Source organism: Microcaecilia unicolor, chromosome 1, assembly GCF_901765095.1.
Source record: "Microcaecilia unicolor chromosome 1, aMicUni1.1, whole genome shotgun sequence".
In the NCBI taxonomy this organism is placed as follows: Eukaryota; Metazoa; Chordata; class Amphibia; order Gymnophiona; family Siphonopidae; genus Microcaecilia; species Microcaecilia unicolor.
In genome coordinates, this window is record NC_044031.1 from 147,267,210 (window position 1) to 147,280,721 (window position 13,512).

Here is a 13,512-nt window from a genome sequence, read left to right on the forward strand (position 1 = left end):
GAAAAGACCTCAGAGACTGTGGACTTTTACCTATTGTAGAAGATTATGGTCTCAACAAACATTAAAGCAATGAAAATTTATTTTCTTAAATCATTTTTTCTTTTCTCTAAAACTTTAATAGAGCATGTTTAATGGCCAGCATTCAATCTCACTTTTCTTGATCTGTCTCTTCAAGCACTCACCTTGATAAATCCCAACAGGCTTCCCATTTCACCATGGAGCTTCGTCAAGGGAATTGGCGTATTTATTCTGAACTCTGTGAAAAATGTTTTTACAATAAAGATATGCACTTTACAGACGATCAAATCTAGGAAAGCAGTCTGATGTTATGCAGAGTCTTTTGGTCGCTCGAGCTGCTTCTCAAGCTATGCAAAGGAAAAAAAAAAGGCATTTGTTTAAACCAGAACACCAACTGATAATTAACCAATCACATTTCAGGCTGTTTTTCACTAACCTATGAGAAGACACCATGTCATTGAGATGTCAAAAAATTGCTGTCTATTCAGTTGAAATATTTAAACCCTCTGGTTCCAGTGTTTGTAATTTTTGAATCTAACGTTGGATTAGGAATTGGTTATTGGACAGAAAACAGAGTGTAGGGTTAAATAGTCATTTCTCTCAATGGAGTAGATTGAACATTGGAGTGACGCAGAGATCTATACTGGAACCGGTACTATTTAAGATGTTTATAAATGATAAGGCAATCGGAACGACAAGTGAGGTGATCAAATTTGAAGATGATGCAAAACTATTCAAGGTTGTTAAAACGCATACGGACTGTGAAATGTTGCAGGAAGACCTTAGGAAATTGGAAGACTGGGTGCCCAAATGGCAGATGAAATATAATGTCAAATGCAAGGTGATGCACATTGGAAAGAATAATCCGAAGCATAGTTACCTGATTATAGAGTCCACCTTGGGGGTTATCTTCTTCTATCTAAACTCTTGTTATTCTGTTATCTATCTTTGTCCCACCTCTGCGTACCTTTGTGCTGTCTATTAAAATGTGTTAACGTGGTGTGTTGGGTTAACATTTTCCTTAGCATCTCCAAAGGATTAGTCCATACTTGTGGACTGTGCCCATGAAACATATAAACGGCGAGTGACCGTACTCACTCGCAAATGCGCAGTAGAGACTTCCCTCTCTGTCCCGCCCCCGCGTCAATACGTGATGACGGGGGGCGGGACAGAGAGGGAAACTGCACGAAGGGAGGGAACCGCCGAGGTCGCCCCCACCCCTCCACTCGGCCCGTCTCTTCGCTATTCAACTTACATCTCCACAGCAGGCAGATCAGCTGAGCTGCCGTTGGCCTTCCTTCCCTGCCTGTGTCCCGCCATCGCCGACGTTATGTCACACGAGGGCGGGACACAGGCAGAGAAGGAAGGCCGACAGGAGCTCAGCTGATCTGCCTGCTGCGGAGATGTAAGTTGAATAGCGAAGAGACGGGCCAGGTGGAGGGGTGACGGCGGCGGCGACTCGGGGGGCGGGAGAGGCAGCGGTGACCCACTAGCCCGTTTTAACGGGCTCAACGGCTAGTTTACCATAAGGTGGAGATGGAGAGCAAATTAGAACGTTGCCGCATAAGGTTGCAGTGCACTAGGTTCCATTCAGTATCTCTATCTCCAGCAGGCAGTAAAACCTCACTGTGCAACTGTCTCTCTGGTTCCTGTGGTGGGCCCCTTTTACCTTTCTAAGGTTTCAGTTAAGCTTCTAGGGTAAAAGCATCATATATTTGCCTTCTGAGTGTAAACCTGGTGGGTGCCTGGTCCTGCCCCCCTCGCTTTCACCACCTCTTCCCTTTCCTGTGGTGGGCTCCTGACCTTTTCTTGGGACTTCAGTTGAGCCTCTGGGCCAAAGGTTTTCTCTGTTAGCCTTTTGGGTATAAACCGGGTCCCTCTCCCCACCACCTGTCCCCTCCGCGGCTAAGTCTGAGCCTGAGGTTTCTTCTTTAGAGACTTTGGGGAATATTCTCTGCCAAGGAATTTACTGCAGTACTTTGTGCCTGGGAACCAGAAATCACCTTTTTCTTCACAGGCAAGTTCTTCGGATTTTACTTATGGTTGCAGAATTGGTGAAACGCTGTTCCCAGTGTGAGCCAGCAAACGGCATTAGGGCAGTATACTATGTGTGTGAAGTCCTCTGAAAGTGCCTATTTGATGTTCCCATATTCTTATATACCTTTCATTTAGAGAGCTTTGACTCCCCTCAGTTTTTTGACAGAGGGCAGTTACTTAAAAAAAAAAAAAAAAAAAAAACCCTGAAAGTTTCCCTTACTTCATTTATGGACATTTGTTTTTGTTACCAGAACTTTTATTTATATTGGCAGTACAGGTATTCCTTATTTCAGCATCTTTACAAAGGAGTTTAGTATAGAATCAAGCTTGGTGCTGTTTGCTCCATGTTCCTTAGAAGTTTTACGTCTTGATTTTTTTTTTTTCCCCCCCTGAGGCTAATGCACTTGTTCCTATGTCTTTCCTTGTTTCCATGGTAACCACAGAAAAGTGGGAACCTCGGTGTTTCCATGCTGGGATTTTCTCCAGGTGCAACGTTTTATTTATTTTATTTAAAAACTTGTATTGTGCAGAATCCAATATTAACATTCATAAAATAAAACTCACAATGACACATTTCTCAAAATTAAAACACTAATACATCTTCATCTTTCCATATGTTCCATACCCTGAATGTATTGTATATTTTCCCTTAACTCACTGCTTTTATCTCCCCCTTATGCCTGTATAAACAGATAGGCCTTTATGTGGTTTGAGAAACAGAGTAGTTTATTCTGGAAGGTGTCTGTCTGGCTTTCAACCTGAAGTTTGCAGGTGTAAGGCTGGTTTGTGCATAATATTAGATGCTATGGAACGCTGCTGTATTTCAAATAGGGCATATTTTACTTCACGCTCCCATATTGCTTGCCTTGACAAGCAGTTCATTGCATGGCTGGGACACTATGCTACTGCTGCTCTGCTCTCTGGTATTGCACACTGACACTGGCCAAAACTATTGCATATCAGCTCTAGCCACCACATTCTCAGCAGCACCACTAGCTGTGTGCTATAGTGTCTCTAAATGCTTCTGTTGCACTTTTGCACCTCTTCATTGTATTGGACAACTAGCAACATTATTATAGAGCTACTTCATTGTAGAGGAATATCTGTGGTAAAGCAGCCAGCTGAGAGTGAACACAGAGATCTAGAGGTTACTGGTTGAAGTCCCACTGCACTTTCCATCAATAGTGCACAATGGTACAGACAGCCACACCATCTAGCTTTGACTGTCAGCCACACTAGTTAGCTCCAGTTCGCAGCCATGCCAGCCAGTTCTTGACACACTCGCCAAGAAGATGGCTGTGACGTAGAAGCCACATCAGCTGTCCAGTGCCTAAGTCACTTTTAGCAAGCTACCTTTTAGACGTAAACTTCTATTTGAAGAAGGTCTAGAGAAGTTGGTTAAAGACCTAGGGAACTTCAAGTCTCAGAAATTGCTAGAGGAAAAACCTAAAGGTGCTTTTAAATGCTCTTAGTCTTGTCTTAGGTTTCATGAGGCCAAGTGCTACAGTCCAGGCAAATCTAACTTTCAGGGTTCCCACTTCAGCAAAGACAATCCTTCTATCATGCTGACAGAACTCAGCTTCAAACTCCAGATCTACCAATGCCTCCCGCACCTCCCAATGATGGGGTCTCAGTTCACACCTCGGGTTTCATCATAGCAGGATACCTCTTCAGGTTCCATGAGGAGTGAACCAAAATGACCTCGGACCAATCAATGTGTCTTGGAAATATTAAAGCAAGGTTATAAACTGGAGTTCTCCAATTACATTGCAGATTTTTTCTTGGGATCTCTTATGTATGGCTCCAGCCCAAATGTGAAGCAGTTCAAGCCACTGTGGAAACACTGCTTCATTTAGGCACTGTAGAGCCTATCCCCAGATGCGATTGGGGAATGGGAAGTTCTTCCATTTACTTTGTAGTTCCAAAGAAGGGGAATTCCTTCCACCTGGGTTTGGGCTTCAGAAGAGTCAACAGAGTGTTACAAGTTCGACATTTCACAATGAGAACTTTACAGTCTTTAGTAGTTTTAGTCCAGCAGGGAGAGTTTCTAACCTCCTTAGATCTCAAGGAATCGTATTTTCATATTCCCATTTGACCTCCCCACGGAAGATTTCTGTGATTTGCAATCCTTGCAGAACATTATCAATTTATGGCCATGTCAGTCATTCAGCCTTTTTGCATCACCAAGGACATTTTTCCAAGATCATGGTAATAGTAGTAGCAGCCTTCCTTCACATGGACAGCATTCAGGTTCATCCATACCTTGATGACTGGCCAATTTGTAACTCTTCCTATCAAGAGAGTGAGCAAGTTTCATCCAAGATAGCTGCTCTTCTTCAGTTCTTAGGATTGGTAATCAATATCTCCAGTCTGTTGTTTCCAACACAAATCTTGTTTGACATAGGATTAGGGGTTGCACATCAGACCACTTCAGCAGTCCTTTCTCAGCTGTTTGTCTCCATCTCTGTTGGACTCCCCCAGACAAACTCAGCCTCAACTGGTGGATTCAGGGCATTCTTCCTCTGACAATTCAGAATTGATTTGTAGTCACAACAGATGCCAGCTTATTGGGCTGCAGAGCTCTTTGTCTACTTCAGTCAGTCCAAGGCTGATGGTCTCCCATTGAAGCCACTTGGTACATCTGTGTAGTGTTAGGAGCCATTCAAAAAGCCTTGTTTTTGTTTGCTCATCATCTTTGAGGGAAGCAGTTGAAGATTCTCTCAGACAACATGACAGCAGTTTCCTATGATATCAGACAGTGGGGAGCCAAAAATGTTCATTTAGCCACAGAAACAGTTTCTTTTCTGTTGGGCTGAGGTCCACATTCATCTAATTTCAGCAGCTCATATTGAAGGAGCTCTGAATACTCACTCAAGTTGATTTTCTCAGCTACCTTTCTCTGGATCTGGGGAAGTGGCAGTTACTGACAAAAACATTCCATCTGATTACTTCATGTTGGGGAGTCCTGGGGATAGATTTAATGGCATCCAGAAGAAATGCTCGTTTGCAGATTTAGTTATTGAAAGGACCCCCCAATGTGGAGAGTCTGGATGCTCTTCTACAACAGTGGCAAACAGACTGTTTTTCCTCCGTGGCCAATGTTAAGCAGAAAACATCTTCACATTGTTTTATCATCCAGAGAAAATTATTCTTGTAGTTCTGGATTGGCCAAGAGATCATTGATGCTCTATTGTCTGTACCCAGTTACAAAGACCACCTGATTCAGAGTCCAATTTCAATAGACTATCCCTCCCCATTTGGTCTTATGGCTTGGCTTTTGAAAGGTCCTGCTTAAGGAAGAAAGGTTACTTGGAAGCAGTCATTTCTGCTGTTCTGCAAGCTTGAAAAAGGTCTACTTGTATTACGTATACTCAGGTATAGAGAACTTTTAAATTTTGGTGTTCAGAAAGAAATCTTATCTCATCTAAATTGTCACTGGCACAAGTACTGCCACTAATTATAACCTTTGTTCAAGATGGGCATAACATAGTAGATGACCTGTACGGTCCATCCAGTCTGCCCAACAAGATAACTCATATGTGCTACTTTTTGTGTATACCCTACTTTGATTTGTACCTGTGCTCTTTAGGGCACAGACCGTATAAGTCTGCCCTGCCTCCCGCCACCGGCTCTGGCACAGACCGTATAAGTCTGCCCAGCACTATCCCTGCCTCCCAACCACCAGCCCTGCCACCCGATCTCGACTAAGCTCCTGAGGATCCATTCCTTCTGTACAGGATTCCTTTATGCTTATCCCATGCATGTTTGAATTCCGTTACCGTTTTCATTTCCACCACCTCCATAAGAATAGCCACAATGGATCCACCTAGCCCAGTATCCTGCTTCCAACAGTGGCCAATCCAGGTCACAAGCACCTGGCAGAAACCCAATTAGTAGCAACATTCCATGCTACAATCCCAGGGCAAGCAGTGGCTTTCAGCATTTCCAATTCAATAACAGACTATGGACATTTCCTCCAGGAATGTGTCCAAACGTATTTTAAACTTAGATACCCTAAACGCTGATACCACATCGTCTGGCAATGAGTGCCAGAGCTTAATTAATCTATTAAGTGAAGAAATATTTCCTCCTGCTCATTTTAAAAGTAGAACCATGTAACTTCTTTGAGTGTACCCTAGTCTTTGTACTTTTTGAAAACAATTTCACGCTTACCTGTTATGTACCACTAAACATTTTGCAGACCTTTATCATATCATTTTCTCATATGAGATGAGTTCCATCCCCTTTATCATTTTGGCCACCCTTCTTTGAACCTTTTCTAATTCTGCTATATCTTTTTTTTTTTGAGATACGGTGACCAGAATTGAACACAATACTCAAGGTTTGGTCATACCATGGAGCGATACAGATGTATTATAATATTCTTTGTTTTATTTACCATCCTTTTCCTCATAAGTCCTAGCATCCTGTTTGTTTTTTTGGTTGCTGACACACTGGGCAGAAGATCAGCGAATTATCCACGATGACAACTAGATCTTTTGCTTGGGTGCTGACTCCTAGGGTGGACCCTAGCATTATTTAAGTGTGATTTGGATTATTTTTTAGTTGAAGAGACAGATTCATTGTTGCACTTGATAGCCATATCACTGAGGTAGTATATAAAGCATTTTGTCACTTTCATCATTTAAGAAACACCATTTGTTGCAAATCTACACTGGCAGACTCTTGAAACAGGCAGTTATGCTGAAACAGAACTCCGTGTCGAGTCTCAGTGATGATTTGACAAATAAATACCTCTGATGTTACTCCTGTACAACTGTTTTATGTTTACTGTTGGAAGACACATCGACAACCCTACTCTCCTCTACCTCTCTTGAATTATTATTCTTACCAATGTGTATCACTTTTTGCATTTGTCCACATTAAATCTCACCTGACATTTAGATGCCCAGTCTTCTAACTTCCTAAGGTCTTCCTGCAACTTTGTGCCATCTGCAAATTTTATCACCTCACTTGTCCCATTTTCCAGATCATTTCTAAATGTTAAATAGCACCGGTCCCAGTACAAATTCCTGGAGCACTCCACTATTCACCCTCTTCTACTGACAGAATTGGCCATTTAACCGTACCCTCTGTTTTCTGTCCAAAAACCAATTCCTAATCCACAACAGAACAGAAAGGTCTTTCTCTCAATTTCCTCAAAGTTCAGGTGGAGGCTGTGGCTTTTTTTTTTTGTATTATCAAATGGTCGTCTTTGTCAACACATTCAGATGATGTGCAGTGTTTGGGGGTGTCAGTCACCTTAGCCCTGTGTCTAAACTTGTCTGTCGTGAATGGAATCTTAATATTGTTCTTCGAGCCCTTAAAAAAAAAACTTTTTGAACCCCTACGCAAAGCTACTCTTAAGGATCTTACTTTGAAGGTGTTAGTAGCGAAGTTTTTGGCCAGAAAGGCCGCAAGCTTTATCTTGTAGAGACCTCTTTCTGTATTTTACTGAAGCTGGGGTGCCTATCTATACTGTTGTTGTTAATAGCCCCCTCTATACCTCCGGACAGCCCATTCCCATGGGGATTCTGTGCATCCAGACAACCCATTCCCATGGGGGTGAAGTGTGAGTCTGAGGACCGCGTTTTGGCCCGGAGGCGCAGAGGGGGTGGCAGAAGGCGCAGTTCAAATCTAAGCCCCAGGACCTCGGCTTTCTGGTTTCTGGGGTCTAGGTGAATCTTTGGCCATCTATTCTCCTACATAATGTACTGGAGTTTAAAAGATAATCTACTTATGTGAACACCACTTGTATAAGAGTGTTAAAGGAGACAGAGAAGTTGACACACAGACTAGAGAAGGTTGTGATAGAAATAGTCTTTATTCTCACCAATTAAAACTTCTAGCTGGTACACACATCAGTCAGATTCTCAGTTCAACCGACCGTAGCTTCGCCCTCTGAATGGCGTTGGGGAAGGACTCCGACCTCTATTCAGATTTACATTTCTTGCGTACGCCTTGTAGCGCTATAGAAATGCTAAATAGTAGTAGTAGTATTTGCTGCCCATACAATTCAATGGAGAGACACTTTTTTTTTTTCATCTGTGAATCATACTTAACCGCAGGTCAGGTGCCCACTTACCCCCCCCCCCCCCCACCCCCCTTCCTGATATTTCTTAATAACGTCAATTTCCGGACTTGTAAACATCTTTCCTAATATAGAGAGATCAGTTTTGTATCTTGTGATTCTAGGTGCCATCTTTACAAAGACAGACTCCATCTTATGAACCAAACTTCTTACAATCCTTGCCATTAATTCCTCCATCTTAGCAGTAACACTGTATTTGACTATTACACAATTTTTTTATATGGCTCACCAAGCGGTCCTGCTTTCGCTGGCGCTCAGCTACAAGGCCATCATCAGATTTTCAGGCCTAGTCAGTGCTTTTCTGCAGTTTAAGTCATATAACTCGGCCCACCACTATTCCAGTGGATGGGTCTCAAGCTGGGACACATATTAACAATACGGTCCCTTCCTTTTTACCTAAGGTAATTTCTGCTTTTCATGTTTGTTAAACTCTGTATTTACACTCCTTTTCTGAAGGGGATTATGTAAGAATTTTCCTCCTTGCATCGCCTTGATGTTAGAGTTTTTATGCTATTTAGAGCATTCTCTTATTGGGACCCAAAAAGGAACCAAATAGAAGAATAGCTGTATATAAACCGAATTGAATTGAATCTCGCTCCTACAGGTGAAAAGAGAATAGTTTGTTTTACCCTTCCTTCTGTAAACTCTGCAGCACCCAACCAGACAGTGCCTCTGAATAACCATACTAACTGGCCAAACTGAAACCGAGCAGGTGAGAGGGGCATTACCAAGTTGGGGAGGAGCTGGCAGTTAGGCAGTTGCCGGCACTATTCTAAAGTGACTATAGCTTGTTAGTTAAAGGACATCTCTTCATCCTATCTGTTAGCTTGTAGAATGCGCTTTATCCACTTTGCTTAAGCCCATACTGTTTCTGTAGATGAATTTATAGAGCCACCACATAGTCCACATTTCATACATTTTCTTTTTTTTTTTTTTTTTTATTTTATTTGTTTATTGAGTTTAACATTTCATTTATGCCGTATACATAAATTGGAATTTAAAGAAATATACAATATTGAGAAAAAACAATCAGGTAAAGAAAATATATTTGTTTGTCCACATTAATGATCCAAGCACTAGGAACTGAAATTTAAAACAAAATAATAGCTGAGGCGGTTCCCCACCCCAGTCAATTTTATACAACAGGAAAGACAAGAAATCAAGTCGGAGCAGCCGATATAGCATTCAATCCTGACAAACAACAGACTACTCTTTACTCACTATAAATTCTAAAAGTTTTCCTGGCTCAAAGAAAATATAATTAGTGGATTGAAAAGAAATATAACATTTACAAGGAAATTTAAGTATAAAGGACCCACCTAATTGTAGGACCCTTACTTTTAATAATAAAAAGTCTTTTCTTTTTCTTTGTGTCTCTCGAGAGAGATCAGGAAACACTTGAATTTTTGAGCCTAGGAAAGGTGTGGAGATGTGGCGAAAAAATAACCTAAATATATTGTTACGATCCAATTCTAATGCAAACGAGACCAACAGTGTTGTCCTTTCTGTAATGACATCCATTGAACTTTCCAAAATCTGAGTTAGGTTCAAATCAGGTTGAGAAGGTTGTATATTATTCATACATTTTCTAAGCATTATCTTCTAGATGTGAGAGCTAGAGCTGAAGCTTTCTCTGGACCTTCTGTTCTTGCAGAAGGGTTATCGTATTCCCTCCCAGCTTGAGGACTTGCATCCCACAAGTATCATGAAAGATTAGTGGATATTTTCTTGCTCATAACTCTTAGGATTAGCTGCAGTATTTTTGGATTTTTTTTTTTTTTTTACATTGGATATTAGTGCCTACAATAAATTGGTCAAGTGCCATTATGGGCTAATAGAGTAGGACTCAACAAATCCAAGGCCCTGAGCCATCAGTCTGTGTAGAATATTTTCTGTGGCACCTGATATTTTCAAGCCATTATGCAACTTCTACCACTAAAAGATTCTGTTGTGATCTGCTGCAGGAGTTCTCATGCTGATCTTGTGACCTCAAGATCACTGGGAATTTCCTTTACCAAATGGCTGAGAGCAAAGTGATACCAATTTCAAGAGGCCCCGTTGCAGCAGCAGTAGGTAGCAAGGTGAAGGAGTGGCTATCTGGAATCTAGGAAGTAGGTGTAAGGGGGGCAACTGATTAACTGGAGGTGCGGGCTGGTTGGCTAGCTGGAGGCATAGCTGGCAGAGTAGGGGTTTGGGACAGGTGGCGTTGAACAAAGGTCATCTACCACCTGCTGGAGATAGAGGTATACTGGTTGAAGGAGGAGCTGGCTGTCTGGTATGATGTCCTTTGATTTTGTAATCTCTATCTCCACCTGCTGATTGGCAAAACCCACCAGTTCCTGGATTCATCTGCAGCTAGTAAAGGAATGAAAATTTATCTGCAGGTAAGGCATGATTTTACCTTAGTTTTGAGAGGCAAAGAAAGTCTTGAGTGAGGGGGTCAGCACTAGTCATGGGGGACATTAAGAAGGAGATTGGTGAGGAATTTGACAAGAGGCTGCTGGAATGAGTAGGGGGTAAAGAAATTGGCTGAGATGACAGACCACAGTGAAGGGTGAAGCTAAGGTGCAGTTATCAGGGAGCAGTGGCAAATTAAAGGCCTAATTCATAGGCTTTTTCTCATAGACAATGAATGAGAACACCGTAGGCCATTATCCAGAATATTATTATTATTTATTTGTTGCATTTGTATCCCACATTTTCCCACCTCTTTGCAGACTCAATGTGGCTTACATAGTACCGTAATTGGCGTTAACCGATTCTGGTGTGAACAAATAGGTGTGAGTAGTAGCAAGGTGATATTATGGTAGAGTGAGATACATGTATGGTAAAGACAATTGGGGAGAACTTAGTGAGTGAGGGAAAGGAAGAGTTAGGATATGTCCATTACGATCTTTAGTTTCATTGTCGCTGATGTCCAGGTTTTTTATGTTGGGTCGGTGGGGTTTGCCCTTCTGAACAGTGAACTGTTTTTAGTGTTTTCCGGAAATTCAAGTGGTAGAGTGTGGTTTTTACTGCTTTTGGTAGTGCGTTCCACAGTTGTGCGCTCAGGTAGGAAAAGCTGGATGCATAAGAGGATTTGTATTTGAGTCCTTTGCTGCTTGGGTAGTGGAGGTTTAGGTATGATCGTGCTGATTTTATGGTGTTTCTGGGTGGCAGGTCGATGAGGTCTGTCATGTATCCCGGTGCTTCGCCGTAGATGATTTTGTGAACTGTCGTGCAGATTTTGAATACGATGCGTTGCTGAATTGGAAGCCAGTGCAGTTTTTCTCGGCGTGGTTTGGCGCTGTCAGAACGCGTTTTTCCAAATATAAGCCTTGCTGCTGTGTTTTGGGCAGTTTGAAGTTTCTTTATGATTGCATCCCGCATAGATTCCGTTTCAATAGTCTACGTGGCTTAGTAGCATTGACTGTACCAGGTTGCGAAATATTTCCCTTGGGAAGAGTGGTTTCACACGTTTTAGTTTCCACATTGAGAGAAACATTTTCTTTATGGTGACTTTAGCTTGGGACTCTAGTTGGAGATTTCAGTCGATAGTTACTCCGAGAATCTTCAGGCTGCCTGAGATAGGGAGGGTGTATCCTGGGGTGTTAATGTTTGTGGGTTTGTATGTGTTGTATTGGGATAATATGATGAGACAGTGTGTTTCTTTTGTATTGAGTTTTAATTGGAATGTGTTTGCCCATGAGTTCATGATGTTTAAGCTGATCTTGATTTCATTGGTGATTTCTGCTAAATCATGTTTGTAGGGGATGTATAGTGTGATGTCATCAGCGTAAATGAATGTATTAAGGCCTTGTGTGGATAAGGCGTTGGCTAGTGGGACCATCATGAGGTTGAAGAGTATCGGTGATAGTGGTGATCCTTGCGGTACTCCGCAGTCTGGTTTCCAGGGTGACGATATGTTGGTGCTTGATTTCACTTGGTATGTTCTGGTGGTTAGAAAGCCCTTAATCCAGTTGAATGTTACCACCAATTCCGAAATAAATCTAGGAGTTTTAGCAATATGTTGTGGTTAAACATGTCGAACGTACTGGACATGTCAAATTGAAGGAGAGAATGCTTTTGCCTAATGCTATCTCCTGCTTGAATTTGGATAGGAGAGTGAGTAGTACTGTTTCAGTGTGTTATGTTGGGGGTTGGAATCCCGATTGTGACTCATGTAGTATAGTGAATTTGTTTATGATATCTGATTCTAAGTGTTTGGAGAAAAACTCTAGTAGTTTGATCAGACATTTCTTAACACTCCAGAATCCTAGAGTAACCAAGATTAGATACAGGACAGTTCATTCACCTACATTTGCTGTTATGGCTGTCAAATATTGAAATGCTCTGCCCATAGAGTCAAGAAGTATAGTTGATTTATAAGAAATTTAGGAAAGTTTTTAAAGCTGTTTTGTTTCAACAATATTTGATAAGCAAATGATTGGATGTGTATTATCCCTTAGGATGCTCAGATAATGTTTATGTAAAATCAACTTGAACTTTTTATGGTATTGGCGATTAACAAATGTAGCTTGTAATTGTAATTTGTTACTTTGATTTGGGGGGGTGGGAGGGGGGGCAGGACCCAGCCAATGGATTTTAAATTTTATGCTGGCTCCTGAATTCGAAGAAAATTTGTTAAAGCCTTGCAGTAGGGTATGTTGAGAATGTCTGGTACTGTTCCTGCTACATCGTTTGAGAACGAGAAATTACATTTCTTTATCTGAATATCTGTTTGGCTTTTCAGAAAGCTATATGTGAGCATTTCGGTAGCTGTCTGTCTGCTCCTGTGTGGACTGGCTTTATTCTTCCTATTTCCCCGATCCATTGATGTGCAGTATGATGGAGTAAAATCAGTGTATGTGTCGCATGACAAAGGAAATAACATCATATATCTGAATATTACGGTAAGTCTCTTGAGCTCTCAAACTATCTTCCTAAGACTTTTCCATACAGTTATAATGTTGACTTGTAAGATGAATGGTTCTGCTATCTAGTAGTGCTGATTTAGGGATGCCCTAAGCCCAAGGTGACATTTGATGTGAATGGTAAGCTGAGAGGGACATAGAATGTTGAAAGCAGCTTCAGCTTTGTTGGCATGAGATCTCTTTTAAAGACTTAAAAAAAAAAAAAAAAGAGGCAGAGGTTCATTTACTGAAATATTGATTTGACTTTTCTTTGTATGTTGAATGCCCATTTTTACAGTAGGCGTTTTCACTGGCATATATCTGCTTTCAGCATGTTGAGCCTGTGATGACTCATTTGATCCACCAGACCAAGTGCACAAACAAACCCATGCATTCCTATAAAGACAGGAAGGGTCATATAAAGAGAAGACTACTAGCTGCTACATTGAAATGCTGCAGTGTCTGCCAGCAGGG

At 41.5% G+C, this 13,512-nt stretch overlaps 1 protein-coding gene across 2 annotated transcripts in view; it reads left to right on the forward strand.

The window, feature by feature from the left end:
* TMEM106B (transmembrane protein 106B) overlaps nt 1–13,512 on the forward strand; it is a 60,286-nt gene that overhangs the window by 13,226 nt on the left and 33,548 nt on the right. For both annotated transcript variants that reach the window (XM_030189955.1, XM_030189956.1), the window contains exon 4: nt 12,879–13,038. In XM_030189955.1, the coding sequence (XP_030045815.1) occupies nt 12,879–13,038 (160 nt within the window). The remainder of the gene's footprint in view (nt 1–12,878; nt 13,039–13,512) is intronic.